The sequence below is a fragment of the Rhododendron vialii genome, chromosome 3a (genome assembly GCF_030253575.1).
Source record: "Rhododendron vialii isolate Sample 1 chromosome 3a, ASM3025357v1".
Classification (NCBI taxonomy): Eukaryota; Viridiplantae; Streptophyta; class Magnoliopsida; order Ericales; family Ericaceae; genus Rhododendron; species Rhododendron vialii.
In genome coordinates, this window is record NC_080559.1 from 14,906,801 (window position 1) to 14,926,160 (window position 19,360).

At 39.2% G+C, this 19,360-nt stretch overlaps 1 protein-coding gene, 1 long non-coding RNA gene and 1 pseudogene across 2 annotated transcripts; all 3 read right to left on the reverse strand.

The window, feature by feature from the left end:
• Positions 1 to 302: 302 nt before the first annotated feature.
• Positions 303 to 2,036, reverse strand: LOC131318662 (glycine-rich RNA-binding protein RZ1C-like; annotated as a pseudogene).
• Positions 2,037 to 4,506: 2,470 nt separating this feature from the next.
• Positions 4,507 to 6,463, reverse strand: LOC131321135 (uncharacterized). The gene is made up of 3 exons (XM_058352143.1): positions 6,109 to 6,463; positions 5,675 to 6,054; positions 4,507 to 5,586 (listed from the first exon to the last, which is right to left on the reverse strand). Exons 1-3 carry the CDS (start codon positions 6,461 to 6,463, stop codon positions 4,507 to 4,509), a joined length of 1,815 nt encoding a protein of 604 aa, XP_058208126.1.
• Positions 6,464 to 6,573: 110 nt separating this feature from the next.
• LOC131318668 (uncharacterized) lies at positions 6,574 to 16,764 on the reverse strand. The gene is made up of 3 exons (XR_009197772.1): positions 16,536 to 16,764; positions 11,306 to 11,389; positions 6,574 to 6,943 (listed from the first exon to the last, which is right to left on the reverse strand). It is a non-coding gene; the product is annotated as an uncharacterized LOC131318668 (long non-coding RNA).
• Between the last annotated feature and the right edge of the window lie 2,596 nt (positions 16,765 to 19,360).

Sequence of the window (19,360 nt, forward strand, 5' to 3'; positions counted from 1 at the left end):
GAAGATGGGCGCCCTCCACCCCTCCTGGGGCGGTCATAGGGAGCGGACTTGTCCTGGCATGCAGGATTTTCCCCCACTTGTAACGTGCTGGGCCCCCTCCACCTCCATATTGGTCACCCCTGCCTGATAAATTTTTTAATATCAACGCCAAAACTGTCCCTTTGTTGGTCCATTTTGGAGAATGCAAGTAAATTTTGCAGTGAGATTTCAGAGTGGACATTCTTTATGGAACAATCGATGTGGAAAAATGAACTACCAAACCGCTGACCGAATATCAATCTACTGTTTCATATAAAAAACTCAGTATGCCAACTTTGAAAATACACTAATCAAAAAAAAAACTTAGAGCATAAATGATCCAACTTTTGGAAAAGCAAGGAAACAACAATTGGGCAGTTAATAACAGTTGTATGAATACTGTTTGCATTCGAAGGACTACCATTCCACCACTATCACTTTAGCAAAATTACTTTTATCTAAGAGAATACCTGTCATCAGCATAGCGGTCGCGGCTACCATACTTTTCTCTGCTATCATAACGATCGATATCCCCATGGCGCTCTCCATCACACCTATCATCGATGTGTCAATCACAATTCCCGCCAAAGCGATCCCCTCGGCCACCTGGCCCACCGAATCTAGAACGAGAAGAGAATCCACCACCTCGGTCGCAACCGCCTGCTGAAGGGCAGTCACGGGCCTAGTGACCTGGGCAGCCACACTTGAAGCAATCATCCTGGCCTACAGACCTATCTCCTCCCCCATAGCTCACCCTGCCACCCGATGGGTAACCGTCGCTATAACCATGGCCTGGATCATCACCCCCAATTCTGGGTTGAGCCTTGTTCACTGATATAACACAATCACCAAACTCCCTACCATGCATTTCCCTGATCACATCTTCTATTCCCCGGCGGCCTGCAAATGTCAGAAATCCAAATCCACGAGGGCGGCCTGTATCTCTTTCCACCATAATCTACATGAACATTACAATTGAGAAACTGATCCCTAATACAAACAATATATATTTGAGATTAAGATGACTGAAAAATAGACAACAATTATATTCGATCGATGTGGGCAAGAAATGTTAAAATACGAAATCACATGCCCTGCTTTAATCCATTTTAGAGCTTGTCACGATGTTGTAGAGAACAAAAATATCATGTTATAAGTACGATTGGATAAACATACACAGATCAGTTGAGAAGCCATCCAGCTTGAAACCCACACCATAAATTCTTTAATAGAGCTGGAGGGCATGAAATCTTTCAATAACATGAAGATAGAAAAGATTGTGTGAATGAGAATAAGAAGGAAAAAAAAAAAAAAAACTATAAATCCCACCAGTGCATCCAAGCCAGGAACAACTGAATATTTCACCCGCAAGTCCCAGGCCCAAAAAACAAGCAAAGCATTGTAAGAGGGGTTTCCTAAGTATCTAGAAGTCAGAGGCAACAATGCCCTTGTAGCACTCTTGGATGACGAAAACCAAGTACATACTGCATCACAGTAATAGGAATAACAACACAATTATATTCAATCATCGGTTCAAAAACATTATGTACTGTTCATAAGTAGAATACAAATGCATTCTATATAATAGTGTGATGAGGAGATTGATTTTCGATTATTAACGCAATGTCAGTTCCAAAAAAATTGCAACTTCACACCCTTAATGCTGCAAAAGTAACATGCAAGCTCAAACGCAACCACAAGAGTATACGATAAATAAACGAGTGCCTTAAAAACCCCTTAGCTGAATGAAGTCCATGTAATTTTGTTTCTTATACTATTTGATCACTCATCAGCATTTTAGAATTCAAGACATGTCAGCTGAGCCTCAAACAAATGGCTTTTTTAATGGACAAAATAACTAAACCTGAATTGTTCCATAGACTTGCCCCCCAGATACCAACATCCTGGGCAGCCCTAGACACTGTTTTGAGCAAATCGATCAGAAGTCATAAGCTGAATTGAGATAGTAGACAGAATCTGAAAGGCTTGGCAGCTCATGGACATCATTCGCCTTTGAGTTTGTCAATTAGTATCAAGAACTAGCATCTGTGCCCCAAATTGTTTCGCATGCCGCTCATTTGTGGAACCGAACACAATATCATCAACATATATTTGAGCAATTAAAAGGTCGCTCTCAATTTTCTTCAGAAATAAAGTTCGGTCTACTCCCCCTTTCACAAAGCCGGTATTTAAAAGATGATCGGTTAAATGTTCATACCAAGCTCGAGGAGCTTGTTTAAGGCCATAAAGGGCCTTACGAAGGCGGTACACATGATTAGGGAATGAGGGATCAATAAACCCTTTGGGTTGTTCCACATACACCTCCTCCTTAAGGTCACCATTCAAAAAAACACTTTTAACATCCATTTGAAATAATTTAAAATTAAAATGAGATGCAATGCCAAAAAGTAACCTTATTGACTCCATTCTTGCTACGGGGGCAAATGTATCATCGAAATCAATTCCCTCAATTTGGGTGTACCCCTGGGCAACTAACCTAGCCTTATTACGTACCACTATGCCATCTACATCCTTCTTATTTTTAAATATCTATTTCGTGCCTATGACGTTAGTGTGAGAGGGTCTCGGTACTAAGTACCAAACATCATTCCTAACAAATTGTTGTAGTTCTTCTTGCATGGCTCCTATCCAATGATCATCTCCCAAGGCCTCTTCTACCCTTTTTGGCTCTAATGTCGACGTGAAACACACATAATTGATCTCATTCCTAATTTGCCTCCTAGTTTTCATCTCATCGTTGGGTTCTCCTATGACTTGGCTAATGGGATGGTTAAGCTTTACTCTAGCCGAAGGTTCTTTGGTGGAAAGAGGAACTAAGTTGTGTTGACCTAACTCCTCATCTTCTAGAGGCTCATCTACCTCAACCTCACTATCATTTTCAACTTTCTCATCCACACTCGTAGGAATGTCAACAACCTCTTCAGAAGAAACTCCCTCATCTAAACCATTGGATTGAAACTCCCCCTCAAAAATTTCCCAACTCCCCTCATCATAATCATTAACCTAAGGGACTGACTCATCAAGCGTGGTATTGTCAACAACTACATTGGCTGACTCAACTAGGGTAGAGGTGTGTAGATTATATACTCTAAATGCTCTACTCGTGTTGGAATAGCCTAAAAAGATACCATCATCACTCTTTGAGTCAAATTTGCCTAAGGACTCACTATCTCTCAAATTATGACATTTACTACCCAACACCCTAAAATACTTCACTGAAGGCCTCTTACCATTCCAAATTTCATAGGGTGTGAGGGCATTCCCTGGTTTAACATATACTCTATTTATAGTATAACACGTAGTATTAATAGCTTCAGCCCAAAGGTTTCTAGAAACACGCTTGGCATGAAGCATAACTCTCGCCATCTCTTGAAGGGTTCTATTCTTTCTTTCAACAACCCCAGTTTGTTGGGGTGTGCGAGGTGCGGAGAACTCATGCTTAATGCCCTTTTTATCACAGTATTTTTCAATGTCGGAGTTCTCAAACTCACGACCATGATCACTACAGACTCGTGTGATAGGGTACCCTTTCTCATTTTGAATACTTTGACAAATAGTTTTGAAACAAGCATAAGCATCAGATTTTTCTCTTAGAAAACCAATCCATGAGAAGCGAGAAAAATCGTCAACTATAACCAGAATATATCGCTTGCCCCCTAAACTTTCAGTACGTGAGGGTCCCATCAAGTCCATATGAAGTAACTCTAAACATTTTGTGGTTGCAACTAAATATGTCTTTTTACGAGGGCTTTTTATTTGTTTTCCCTTCATGCAACCACCACACACAAGCCCTGGCCCATTGGCAAGTTTGGGCACTCCCCGCACAATCTCGTTCTTGGTTATTCGATGCAATTCTGGAAAATTTACGTGTCCTAAACATTGGTGCCAAATTTCTACATCATCAAGCAAGACTCGATGACACACATTAGACCTTGCAGTTTCAACACAATAACAATTATACAAAGATCGAATACCTTTAACCACACATGCACCCGAAGCATCTATATTAGAGCAATTATTTTTAGAGAAATTGACTTCATGCATATTATCACAGAATTGCCCAATACTTAACAGGTTAGCTTTTAAACCCTCAACATATAACACATTTTCTATCGGAGGGATTCCGGGTGTGTTTACGGTGCCTTGTCCTACGATTTTACCCGTATTACCATCACCGATTGTGACCAAACCACCATTATACTTCTCTAGCTTAGCAAACAAAGATTTATTTCTGGTCATGTGTCTAGAACATCCACTGTCTAAGTACCAAGCGCAAGCATCATGTGCCCGAAAAGCAGTGTGTGCTACATGACAAACAACATCGACTCTCTTCCATGTTTGCTTCGGTTTGGTGTTCACATGCGAGGTGTGACCGTGTGTAGTACGTCTTTCAACAATCCTATCAGTCTCTCCATTATTATTAGCCAAATTTGACAACTTTTTGATTTCCTCGACGAGGTGAAAAGTTTAATTCGCCAACTGACTCAATATCTTTTTAAAATTTTCATTCTTAATGTTTATGGGAGACTGACGCACAACTTGAGGTCTTCCCACATTGGGTTGACCATACCGAACACTTTTATTAACTGGGGCTACAAACAATTTCCCCTTTGTTCTTTGATTGTCCCTTCTAAATGTATAACAAAAAGGTCGAATGTGACCTTGACCACCACAGTAGTGACAAATAAACAGATTTTTCTTTTCAGGAGCATGATTACTGTTGCAAGCATTTTTAATGATGGTGGAAGATTTAATAGAAGATTCAGGTTTATCGCTCACTACCTCATTCTTTACAATTTCAGATTTCACAACCTTGATTTCCCTTTTTGTGAACTCGTTAGCCTTATGTATTAGTGAAGGTGGATCAACAAACCCTAAGCCGCTTCTATTTCTAAACGTATGTGTCATCTTAGCAATACGAGTTGCGCCACACTCATTACGCGTTATGGCCTCAGTGGCCTCCCTAAGGTCATGCTCCAATTCAAAAATCCTATCCTTGGACCCTTCAAGAGCCTTCAAGGCATCCACATGCTCTCTCTCAATTTTGGCAAACTTGTCTTTCAAATTAGTGGTATAGGTTTTTAATTCTTTAAGCTCGGTGTTCTTAGATTCAATGTCATCACTAAGTTTGTTCCTCTCACCACTAATTTTCTCGATGACACTCATGAGTTCCTTCTTTTTCTTTTTCAGTTTGACACCCTCTTTAAACAATTGATTATAGGCCTCATGAATAGAATATATATCATCATCACTATTCTCATAGTCTTCGTCAGTTGAGACATACTTACTATCATCGCTAAGAGTTGTAGAAAGTTCAACCGATTTGGGGGACGTGGGGGACTTAATGTTGACAACAAGCATAGAATATCTAGGAGCTTCAGAACCCCCATCACTACTGTCATCACTATCGTCATCCCACGTAGCCTTATAACCCTTGGCCACTTTCTTTTTAAGAGTGTTTGCACACTCTGCTTGAACATGCCCGAAACTGTGACACTCGTGACATTGTATACCTTGGGGTTTCTTGGATTTATCAATAGAAGATTTCTTTTCATTATCCCCAAAATTAAAATTCTTGCCCCCATTAGTCGAAAGAAGAAAAATTTTCAGAATTTTTATTTTTACGGAATTTAACAAATTTTCTGAATTTTTTAGCAAAGAAAGCAAGTTCTTCTTCGTCAAGGTCATCATCACTCTCTTGTGTCACAAAGGATTCTTCTTTAGAAGATTTAAAAGCAATGCTTTTATTAGGCTTTAATGTAGGTTTCTTTGAGAGATGATTCAATTCAAACGTTTGAAGTTTACCTACAAGTTCCTCAAAAAGAATGTCATCAACTTTATCACTTTCTTCGATCGCAACTACCTTAGCCCTAAACCTCTCATGCAGCGACCTAAGCACTTTTCGACAAACTTTAAGATTAGGGATTGGTTCTCCTAATGCGTGGAAGGAATTAGCGATGTTACTCAACTTAGTGATGAAACTATCAAATGTCTCATCTTCCTGCATTCTCAAATCTTCGAAACGTGTAGTAAGCATTTAGAGTTTTGAAGTTTTAACAGTCTTAGTACCCTCGTGGGTGACTAGGAGAATATCCCAAGCCTCTTTTGCAGTAGTGCACGTGGAAATAAGACTAAATTCAATTTTACTCAATGCTCCGTAGATGGCTCCTAAAGCTTTAGAGTTTGCCTCAAAACTATCATTGTCAGCAGAATTCCACTCAGTGTCCTCCTTAGCCCTCATTTGTTTGGTCGTAGTGTCTTCTATAGTAGGAGCCTCATAGCCATACCTAACAGATCTCCAAACCCTAACTCCTAGGGAACTCAAATGCGTAGTAATACGGGCTTTCCAGTACGGATAATCATGACCGTCAAAAAAAGGTGGCCTCGAGTTTGAGGCTCCCTCTCGTGGTGCATTCGTGTCCATTATAACTAGAATTAAACTCAGGTGGTTAAACCTAAACAGAGCAACCCGCTCTGATACCAATTGAAAATATGCGGAAGCGTTCAATCTACTCCTGGGGGGGGGGGGGTGAATAGGAGTTTTAATAAAAATATACCAATTTTCATATTTTAAAAAATAATAATAAAGATAAACGGGTTGATTATCTCGATTAATCCAAACCAAAAATAAAGTACTGCAGTAGAATAAAAATTGTAACAAGAGACGCACGATTTACGTGGAAAAACTTAGGGTCCTAAATAACTCTAAGCCAAAACCACGGCCTAACACCACTGCTTTATTCTATTAATCAAAAAGAAGCACAGATTGCGAAATAGCAAAAACCTTACCCAAGCCTTTACATATTCTCGCCAATCTCCGATGCTCCCAAAACTTCTTCAAGATCCAATAGATGCACTACGGACTTCACACCCGATCTCCGGATTCAACCAGCTCCGAATCAATCTCCCAAAGATTCGGCCACAGCAGCAAACAGCACCAAAAATCACGAACAGTGAATGGATAAATGATAACCCAAGAACAGAAGCGTGATCTAGACAACCCAAGAAAAATGTTCGGAGTGCAAGAACAAACAAAAATATGGGCGGCTAGGAAAACAATCTCGCCTCCACCAAAAAGCAAAACAGTCGTGCAAGAACGAAGAAAAAAGAAACGTGGGCTGCAACCAACACTTGCCAATTCGCCTCTCTGTGTATATTTTATTCTCCGTGCTCGTCGCTGCATATATGACCTAATAGTTGATATATATATATATATATACACACACACACACACACACACACGCACACACAGAGTCCGGATCAAGTCCACACCCTTACGGTCCGCACCCGTCCGCACCTCCCCTTTCCCGATTGAATTTCGATGATCCGAGCCGCTCAATGTGTTCGAAACGTGATTTTAAGGGTACCCGCAAAAAATCAGCAAAAAAAATGACCGGAAAGGGTTTGATCTGAGCAGTTTTTTTCTGAACTGTTTAGAAAAAAACTGCTCCAATCAAGCCCTTCCCGGTCATTTTTTTTTGCTGATTTCACATGAGTACTCTTAAAATCACGTTCTGATCACATTGAGCAGCTCGGATCATCGAAATTCAATCGGAAAATGTGAGAAATGGGGAGGTGCGAACCGGAGCTCCGGTCCACACCTCCTGACCTGATCCTGACTGTATATATATATATATATATATATATATATATATATATATATATATATATAGGCAGATCAAGGAAAAAACAAACGAGCCCCCTTTATCTTATATATAATAGCATTGATAACGGATAGTTAATGATATGTATGGAAAACATGAATTTTTTTTTTTTGGAAAAGGTAAATCACTAGTAAGGGGAATTAAAACGATTAAGGAGTGTATATGTATATATAAGAATTTTAAGTAAGAAAAACCCCCTAATCAGTAAATAAGACCAAAATGATTTTGAGCTCGGTAATGCTATGCATGAGATGTCGTGCAATGCTTTTACCTCTCACGCAATTGGATCGATTTCACAGCGGTCAACTTGGCGCAGATAATGGGAGGAGCATCGAACGGGAAACTACCCCCTAATTAACCTACCCATTACAATCAAACGGAATTGATATAACAAAGACACAAATAGAGGTTTTGAACAACCCCTGAAAGTGCCAAAATATCTAACAAAAACAATGATATAGAGAGAGAGAGAGGTGAACACCATGCGTTGTGGGGAGAAATCCCAGGTGTGGGAGTTATTCAACCGTGCGTTGAGATGAACATCGTGCTCTCTCAAGTATTTCTGCCTCTCTTATTTTAGTTGTGCATTCATGGCTCCTAATCTTTTGGATTGCCAAAAATCACAAAAACCCTTTTTCGATGTGATTTTTTGTATTTTTGAAGTTGGAACTTAATTAAACTTTGACCTATTACCTAGCGTTGGAGAGTAGGTAAATTTACCATCCTCCCCGAAGAATACATGAAACAACCAACATGAAAATGGAATGTAAATTCATGCCAGAAGCAATATTCATTCATCACAAAATCCTGGATTATGATCCAATCCAAGAAGCACATGCATAGCATGCTGGTTTTCTTAAGGAATCAAATTATGATTTGACTTTCAATTAGAAAGAAGACACGACCCCACAAATAGAGTCATCTTATTGTAGCAGAGTTGCATTTAATTTCAAAGCAACGGCTAATATACTTTTTGAAGCTTTTGCAACTCACTAAACCAGCAGAACAATAAATAAAAAAATTTCCGATTCACAATGCTCGATTATGCTAAATCTATATAATAAATTACCTCAGTATTTGAATCCTATGTGCATAAATCTAACGGTCCTAACTTATCCCCTACATAAATCTCCACCCTTCATTTTGTTGGCATTCCCATAAATACGTAATATTTTTTGAGCATTCCCAATCACACATTCCCATGCCTAATTTGGAAAATCTGATTTTCAAACCCTCTCTCTCCGTATAATAATGCCTTTAATACGATTGCGATGATCTAAAATACGGACGGAAATCTCTCCGATCCCCATTTTATGAGCTCGGTTTTCGTATTAAAATACGATTATGATGATCTAAGTGGTATGATCTAATTTGGAAATCAGTCTCTTTCTCTCCAATTATGGGAAGTCCGATCTCTCTCACTCTCTCTCCGATCTAGCGGTTTTAATCACCTTTTTCTTTTGCATGCCTACCTATGGAATTCAATGTTTTTAGTAGATTTCATGCTTTCCATAATGGAACGTTACGAACCGTTCTTTAATAAGTAAAAACTAGTGAATTGTTTTTAGTACTTCCTCCGTCCCAATTAAAATGCTCCCCACGGGAGACTGTGTAATTTTGACCTCAAAAAATAAAATACTTTTGGAATTAATTTATAACTTTTTTTGCATCGTTCAAAAGATTTCAATGAGTACTTTACACAGGGAGAATTTAAATTGGGACGGAGGGAGTAGTAAGTAAAACACCCCTTAATTACGGGGTAACATACCACTTTTCCATAAAAATAGTTGTTGTAGATGAGATTTTTAAATTACGGGAAACAACTTTTCCATGAAACAGCTGTTGTATGAGAGATTTTTAAAAGTTCACAATTTTCTTCAATTCATCTTCACCATTTTTCAAAAAACTTGAGAGGTAAGGATTTTTCTTTCAATTTTGGGTATAGTTCTAAGAGTTGGATTGACCGATCAAACTCGACAACCATAATCAACTATAGCGATAACAAAATTTATTGCTCTTTCTATGATACCTTTTTCTTTCTGGTTAAGTTTTTTTCTATTTTCCTTTGTTTGGTTGTGCATTGGGCGAATCATATTGAGGATGGGTGTGCAGATGAGCAACTCATGATTTCGTGTTGTTTTCAGGAAAAAAAAAATTGAGAGAAAGATATTTAATCTGAATTTTTTTGAATTGAACTTTTTTCTTCGGGTCGTACTGAAAATTAATTCACCCATGTTTGATGCCTACTACCTCTTATATCGTCTTTTGTACTCCCTCCGTCCCAATTTAAATGCTCCATACGGAAATCCGTGCAATTTCAAATCCAAAAAAAAAAAACATATTTCTAAATATTATTTGTTTAATTTTCTTACACCAAATTAAAATATTCAATTAGTATTTTAATTTGGTGTAAGAAAATAAAAAAAAATGTGCTATTTTTTTTTTGGGGTTCAAAATTGAACAAATTTCCATAGAAAGTATTTAAATTGGGACGGGGGAGTAGTATTTTCCTTCACAGTAATGTTAACGCACCCTTTTTCCTTGCACACAATCAGATTATATACTGTGTTGGTTTCATTTTTTGTATATCGAATTTTTATTTAATTAGCTTGATGGAATTTATTAGATCCACCCTATTTGACTTCATTGAAAAAATAGAGTTTGGGAGGAGTTGGGTGTGTGGGTGAGTATATTTATCGGGAAAGGATACTTTATTTATATTGCATCTTGCTTTCAGGCACGGACAATTACTTGAATTTTCTTCCCACTTTTTTGGGCATACTATGTTAATTGGGTGTTTAGATTTTATGAAACGTTAATTGAGAGTTGCTGGGTTTGATTGGTATTTCATCTCTAAACCAAGGGTTTTCTTATCCCATGAATAATGATTTCTACTATGTTAAATTTTTTTTGTTATACTATGGCGATTGGGTGTTTAGATTTTCTAAAACTTTATGGAATTGTTTTTCGAAAAGTTGAAATTGTTGGTCAGGGGTTGAGATACTGCATGTGCACACATAATTGATTGCTCGAGGTGTGTCTTCAGGCATGGGCATGCACTAGTGGGCTTATATCCAATGACACCCTGTACAACACCCTCAATATACGCATAATTCATCACCTAAATTGGAATCAAATTATAAGTTCTAATGGTATTTTAAAATGGCTATAAAGGGATGTACCCGAAAACTAATCATTCTTGTATTTGGCTTTTTTCCTTTTACAATTCAATTTATCTAAAGTGCATTATCATAGAGCTCAAAGATAACCATATTATGGAACACATTAAGACTTTGAGTTACTCGGCTTGGATGAAATGGAATGATTAGTCTCATTTATAATCAAACAAAAACAGAAAGACCTAATTCGAATCACAATAGAATTTTGAGAGTAGGTCTATTAGAACAAACTCCAAGAATCCCGACTGTTTCGATTATCATGCACTTTCAAACTCACATAGAGATTTCTCATCCCATTAGAACTGAGAAACCAGTTCATGTAATTGCATACAGAAATTAAAGAAAAGATAAAGGCATCCAATGTCAATGACCAAGTTTTCAGGATTAAACAAAACACATCAAGAATTCGGAAAAGAAGTATACCTCATCAAATAATGTGCCTTCCACTGTCAATCCTTGATGATTTAATCCCACCATAGATAGCAATAGTTAATTTCTGATGACAAACTACAGTAGAAATAGTCAAAATAAACTCAATACTAAGAATCAGAGGAATCATCCTTGAACAAAACTCCGTAGAGGAAAATGAACAATAACTACAGCGAAGCCAATGGCACACAATAACAGGAAGATGATATTTGAACATAATGAATTGACATGAAACCAGACACTCTTTCAAGGCCTCATATATGCTCATGGCTGGAATGGCAAAGCTATATGCGAAATCATCCGGCAACATTGGGCTATCCATGTGAGTTTTTCTCGCATTTTATCAAACACATAGAATGCAAGTAGAAATGTGAGCAGACTTTGAAATTCATCAAAATATAATCTAATGGAAAAGATGAAAAGATGAAAATCCTGACCGAATTTAACAGAATAAAACATTCAACCGGGAGACTTTGAAATTCATCAAAATATAATCTAATGGAAAATATGAAAAGATGAAAATCCTGACCGAATTTAATAGAATCAAACATTCAACCAGGTTACGTGGCCCCGTGAAACGAAGGCTGCGGTAGCCACAGTTCGTAAACATTTAATCAAACACCTGGAATGTGAAAAAATCAAAGTGAAAACACTTTGCTACATGTCCTAACATCCAATCACCAGTCCTGCCATATTACATATAGCACGTTTTATCCAATTTCTTGAAAGGGAAAACAGACCTCTGATGTATTCTACTACTATACGTTCTTTGGTAGTCACTAAGATTACCATCCAAGGGGATTGTTTAGTTATTGAATTTCTTTCCCAGTATTCTTGCTGTAGATGAATTGCTGAGATTATGAGTTCAAATGACATGCTAAAATTGGTGTAATTCTCCCCAGCATTACACAGACATGTGTTGCTTTTATTCTCCCTAGCATTACACAGACATGTGTTGCTCAACAAATCAATCATGAGTATATCAACCTAGAACAGGATAAGTAAGCATAATGGAAGAGAAATTGATTTTGTAAAGCCCAATTTGCAAAATGAATGCAGAAGTTGAATCAAAGAATTGTGAGGAAAAAAATTCATACCCTCTCAATTGCAATCTTCTCACACCAAAAAAATGGAGTCATATTTCACTAAATCATTTTATTGAACACGTTGGATACACACCGAATGATTAGGTATTTTTTACATTAACCCCTTGAGTCCTCAGACTTTGGACTGGTGTGCTTGTTATGGGTAAAAAGAGCCAAAAAAAAAAAAAAAAAGCCAATTTTTCATAGATTCGAAAATACGCATGTGCCACCTTATGAAGTTGGACCGATTTCGCAATGGTGATAGTCTTTGAAAGCAAGAAGAGTCGTAATTGGTGACCCCAAAATTTTCAATTTTCTGAGGGCTTTTGATCGCTACCTGCTTGTGGGATGAAACTAAATAAAAGGAACGTCAGATCTTTGAAAAAAAGGAAAAGAGGAGAAGAGATTGACAAAGAACATAGTTTACCCGGATTGAGTTCAGAACTATATTTGCAGTTCTGTGGAAGAGGAAGGAAGGAGTGAAGATGAGAAAGAGTGGGTGGGGGTGGGAGTGGGGAGAGCGGTTGAGAGAAAGGAGTGGGGGGTGTGGGGAGCGGTCAAGAGAGAGGGCTGGGATACAGAAGACATGTGCTTATGAGCGCCAAAAGTTGGAGATATCAAATTTATCCCAGCCGTTGCTCAATCTGGCTCTCAATTTCAGCCCGAGCGAAAGGTGCTAGTAAATCCGAATCATCCATTTAGGGCAAAATGATTCCAGACCGTTGGATTTGTGTTAGGATTCAAAAATTGTTGCTCTTTATTATATAGATTATTTATTTCCAAATTAAAGATTGAAAAAATGAGAAGAGAAGATTGTGATTTCATCCTTGAGTTATTTCATACTAGTTTTTAATTTGGTTTAAACTTCAAATACTCCACATTTTTTACCCCGCTTTATGTTTTAAAGTTACATTATTACCCAAAACGTGTTGGGTACGTGTCCAACATGTCAAGGTGTGTCCGAAATGTGTCAGTCTTAGAAGAAAACAATTAAGTACTCAGACATACGTGTCCGAGTGTGTCAGTCTCCAGCACATCAACGATACAGATACATAAGACCTAGAGACCTTTCTGTGTTTCTTAGGTCCAAGTTCAATTTTCTACTCAGGTCCAAGTTCAGGATCCCACCACCTAATCCTAAAAGATCATTTAGCACAAAGTATTTCCACCATAACCTCTATAGGTCCAAAGTTTTTATGGGACAACTGACAAAGCTAAAATTATGCACGTAGTGATTAATGTTTAATGACTTCTTTGCATTTCCAAACCAAAAGGGTATCCCGGGCCCTCGTAACATGCACAAATAATAATAATAATAATAATAATAATAATAATAGGGGCATCTTTGGATCCTAGATGCTATCATAGACACAGCATAGAGCTAAGAATGCAAGCCTAATCAGTAACATCTGAGAAATTGATGAACCATAAAGGAGTGAAGTAAAAGAGTAAATGTGTTCAGTTTAATATGTTTATGACGTTCCAAGGGGATGATGCAAAATCAAGATGCCATAGTCAATAAAACAAACTGCAAATATGTAGCCTTTTAAGGATGACATTTTTTAAAGATATGAATTCTTACTGGAAAGGGAAGAATCCACATAACTACAGATATCCAGCATTTGAAGGAGTAACTTAATTACCTCCGGCCTCAATTTCCCCAGAATTCAAGACAGATGCAAGGAGTTATAGATATATCTCCAATCCCTCTCAAAATACATTACACCACACGAATCTCAGTATGCAGCAGAATACTGAAATTAATTACCTCCTACCCTTTGCCAACAAGCCTTTTGACCTTACTCACGACCTATGAAGCACCGACACCTCTAGACGTCGAAGAATCGCAGTGTCAAGACACGGGGACACGGCGGGACACCTCGGAGACAGGTACGGGACACGCCACGTGGCGTGTCCCATATCTGAATATTAAATTTTGAGGGGGACACCGTTGGCGACACGGCGGGACACCGCTGGGGACACGGCAGGGGCCAAATTGTAATTTTTTTAAAATTTTGGGGGCCAAACTGTAATTTTAAAAAAAAATTGTGGGTCAAACTGTAATTTTTTTTAATTTTGCGGCTAAATTATAATTTTTTTTTAATTTCTGGGTGTTAAACTATAATTATATAAATAAATAAATATACACGTGGCGTGTCTCCCGCCGTGTCTGTGTCCCCATTTTTTTAGAATTCCCGTGTCCCGGTGTCGGTGTCCGTGTCCGTGTCCGTGTCCGTGCATCATAGCTCACGACAGTTCAGTAAAACACACTATCTATTTTTGGAGGTCGGACACAAACGAGCACTACACATACAATGGAAACAAACACATTGTGACATCTGGCCAGAAGTCATTTCCACATCAAAAGTTTTACTTGCACACATAAAGCTTTTTAGGATCCCGAATAAAAATTAGATATGGGGTACATATGTAACATACTATCATCCAAATATTCACTGTGAGGCCTATAGCCAGGCATTCAACTTATTTCCAGTGCTCCCTTGCGGCAACAGTGGGCCCAGAGATTGCAAGTATCGACTAGAAATGTACTAATGAATAAATGTTGTTTGCATGGTCCCCTGAATATGTAGAACTGAGATAAGCAAGACCACCCAAAAATGAACTACATGTAAGCAGCTCGACAGAACATATCTACATCCACTTACAAGTACATTAGGAAAGCAGAAGCCTGAAAACCTCAAAAAGAAGAATAAGAGAGACGGAAAAAATTAAACCACGTCCACTCGACGCATCCAGACTCGAGACTAAAGAGATGGAGCTTTCTAGAGGCGAGAAAGCAAAATCTTTCAACTGCAAACTTTGATTTTGTAAATTTTTATCTCAGTACAACCATTGTAAACTTCTATATATGTACTATCTTCTGTCTCTTAATGTTGGATGAAGGTCCCACCCTAGCTTCGAAATATTCCATTTGCCTTTAAGACTCCTTGGACAGAAGTATGGATGATTATGTAGCCTAAATGTTCCCAGTTATAAACACTTGCAATGAAATGGCCGCCACACTGCTTTGATGGAACCCAATCTTGTACAACTGTCCTAAAACTTACTTTAACAGGCCTCTTGTTACTGAAGGTAGGACTCACAGACATTTTACCAGAATATTTCTAAAAGGAGCAATGACATACCCTCGCATTGTTCAGGGAACACTCATGCACCAATAAAACGACTCAAGTTCGAGTTTCCTCAATTTAATAACGCACAGTCGCACACGATGTAGATATTTATGATTTGACATTCCCTGAACAACAAAATTGTAATTTATTTCCCATTTATTTGAATATCTGACAACCTAGAGCAGTAGATTCAATTAGCAAAGATTCAAAAAGCTCAAATTACACATAATACTCTTACTTCCCTAAAGCATGCCACTCACATTTTGTGTAGGGCCCCATGGTTTGAAATATTGGCGATACGTAATGGAATCAACATAGGTACGGAGTCCCGTTATGGCCGATATTTTGGTATGAAGAAAAATTGAATATGTAACGCGTGGTAGTACACTACAGTATCGCCCGTTGTAACATCGGTAACGGACCATAACGAGTAATTAACGACCATCTCAAACCGTTACGGGCAAAATACAGTTCATCACAAGGAAAATATGGCCGTTTCGATAACGGTAGTTTTTTAAAAATTCAAGTGACACATCTCCAGTTAGCAATACCGTTATGCTACAACTGTTACACCCCGAAACTGCAACATCACAATCAATACCATTATGGTGACAGATGCGATATTACAAAGCATGGTGTAGACTCATGAGACCTGAGTAAGTGAGTATCTTAAACAGCCTTCCTGACATGGAAATCTTGGCACCTTAGACGGCCTTTATAATACATTGTCCCGCGACCACTTAAAATTTGTCATAACCCATCCTCTTTCCCATTGTACATTTTTTGAATCCGAGTGAATCTAAGAAAGACAAGTTATATGTAATGTTACAGGTCTTAAACTAACAATAGCCTGCGCTCCAATCAGCTGAACCTAATACTACATCCGTACTCGTACGTTGGAACGAGTTTTTCAACTTGTCCAAAGCCGATAACAGAATGAAGAGTAGTATACAGGATGCAGTGTAATAGAACCGAAAACAAACAAGAAAGATTAAGAGACCGAACCTGAGAGTCGATAATTTTGTCGAATCGATCAAATGCGTCTTCCAGCCGACGCTCAGAGACGTCCCAACCCAAGCCTCCAACGAATATACGGTTCTCTAAATCCTTCCCTGCCATCTCTGCTTCTTCTCTCTCTACCGTGTACCCGAAAAATAAGCCACAAAATACCTTGTAACAAAGACGCAAACAAATCAAAAGCAACTCACAACCCTACCAAGAACAATCGGGGATATATATAGAGGTGTAATATGGGCCGGGTCGGCACGGGCACGGCACGGCACGGCACGTTTGAAGGCGGCACAGCACGGGCACGGGCATGGAATAATCCTGGCACGACACGGGAACGGCACGGTCTTAGTGGGCACGCGGCACGGCACGGGCACGGAAGTGAGCAGGAACGACACGGGCACGGCACGGAAGTTGACTTGGCACGGCACGGCACGACACGGTCTTAGACGGGCACGGCACTGGCACGGCACAGAAGTGGGATGGGGCACGAGTCACGACATGGCACGACACGGTTCTAGCACAGCACGGCACGGCACGGCACGGGCACGCGACACGGCACGGACACGGAAAGTTGACTTGGCACGGCACGGCACGGCACGGCACAAGCACGCGACACGGCACGGGCACGGAAAGTTGACTTGGCACGGCACGGCACGGCACGGGCACGCGACACGGCACGGGCACGGAAAGTTGACTTGGCACGGCACGGCACGGTCTTAGACAGGCACGACACTGGCACGGCACGGAAGTGGGATGGGGCACAAGTCACGACACGGCACGACACAGTTCTAGCCAGACACAGGGCACGGCACGGGCACGTGGCACGGTTCGGGCACGGAAGTGAGGGGAAACGACACGGGCATGATACGGAAGTTGGCTTGGCACGGGACGGCACGACACGGTCTTAGACGGGCACGGCATGGAAGTGGGATGGAGCACGAGTCACGGCACGGCACGACACGGGCACGGGCACGCAGGGCCGATCTTGAGATTTTCGAGGCATAAAGCGAATTTTAAAAATGAGGCTCTATATTTTTAACAATAAAAATCAATGTATGTCAGTATGTGTCTAATATGAGGTCAAGAGATTAAACTTTTAGCTTCATAATTTAACTAAAATAAATTATTAAAACGATTTATACCATTAGAAAAAAAAAATGAATCAAACGTATTGGTATCGCTCATACATTGTGTTTTTTTTTTGTACTAATGAACTTTAATTGTAAGAATGTTATTTTTAATAATAAGAGAATTAATTGTTTTAAACAACTTTTATCAAATTTTGTTGAGTTCGAAGTAAATACTATGCTTTTATATAGTCAAAAGTATTTTTTTTTCCTGTGAACTACATATTAAAAGTTAAAAATTAAATTAAAAAGAAAACTTATCCAAACAATTATATTAATATTATATAATTCTATTTTTAAAAAACGACCTCTTGTACGCTAGGTCGCTAGCCACATGATTGCAATACAAGTATGACGATCCATACCGTTCATTTCGTTGTTTTTGGTGTTTTAATCGCTCTCGCACATTTTCGGGTCTATCGGGTTTTTGAAACCCTTTTATCGGGACGTAGATTTATTGATAGGGGATTTTTTTTATGTGCGATCGAGTATATAACGATAACCAATTTACTTTATTTTTTGCACAAATGATATAAATAGTCCCACATAAAAGGTAAACAGTTCTGATTTTCAAAAAACAACTCGGGCGGCCCTAAAGTGGTGCATTATAGGACTTTTACGTCGTTGGAAGCACCGAATGTGTTCTGATCACATGGTCTCCGATATCCGATTATCACCTATTTTTGGGGAGGATGATAAATTTGATAAGATCTTAAATCATAACGGTTTAGATCGAATATTTGAAATAATGAGTCTGCAGCTACCATTTAAATCTATACATCTAACTTATCTAGTTCTAAACCAATGTATTCCGCTATAGTCCAATGTACGCTAGCCACACGATTGCGACACAAGTATGACGATCCATACCGTTCATTTCGTTGTTATTGGTGTTTTAATCACTCTCGCAAAAATTCGGGTCTATCGGGTTTTGGAAGCCCTTTCATCGGAACATAGATTCATTAATAGGAATTTTTTGTCATGTGCGATGTAGTATATAACGATAGCCAATTTGCTTCATTTTTTGCATGAATGATATAGTCACTCTCACATAAAAGGTAGACGGTTCGGATTTTCAATAAACAGCTCAAGCGGCCCTTGAGTGATGCATTATAGGACTCTACGAGAATTTTCGATATGTTGGAGCATATGGATTATGGTGTATTGTATGCACATGATCACACACATCATATAAAAGGAATGAGATGCTGCCCTAGCAGACATCTCATTCAGTCATTCTCCGATCTCTCACTCTCTCAGACTCCTCTCAACTCTCAACTCTCAAGTTCTCATCTCAACGTCTCTCTGTCCTCTCACAGTCTCACGAGCAGAGCAACGTTCGGATTCTGGCACGCCGCACGCCTCCTTATTTCTTTGGATCCATTCACCGAGTGATTCACCTCTCTGGCTCTCTCACTCTCTCACTCTCTCAGAGACTCAGACTCACATACTCTCTCTCTCTCTCTCTCTCTCTCTCTCTCTCTCTCTCTCTCTGCTCACGGACCACGGTCACCTGACAACTCTCTCTCTCTCTCTCTCTCTCTCTCTCTCTCTCTCTCTCTCTCTCCGTTTTCGACTTTCTGGCGACACAACTCGCAAATCTCAAAGGGTGAGTCGATGCGACGGTGACCATCAGTCTCTCAACGTCTGTCACTCCGACTCTCTCATCACCTCAGGCTCAGGTACCGAGCT

Bases quoted from the DNA above. Each gene is read 5' to 3' on its own strand.
- LOC131321135 (XM_058352143.1), bottom strand. From the start codon at position 6,463: ATGGACACGAATGCACCACGAGAGGGAGCCTCAAACTCGAGGCCACCT. The intron at 6,055-6,108 runs GTACTAAGACTG...CACGTTTCGAAG, and splicing joins TCTCCTAGTCACCCACGAGG to ATTTGAGAATGCAGGAAGAT. The intron at 5,587-5,674 runs GTTAAATTCCGT...GATAATGAAAAG, and splicing joins CTAAAAAATTCAGAAAATTT to AAATCTTCTATTGATAAATC.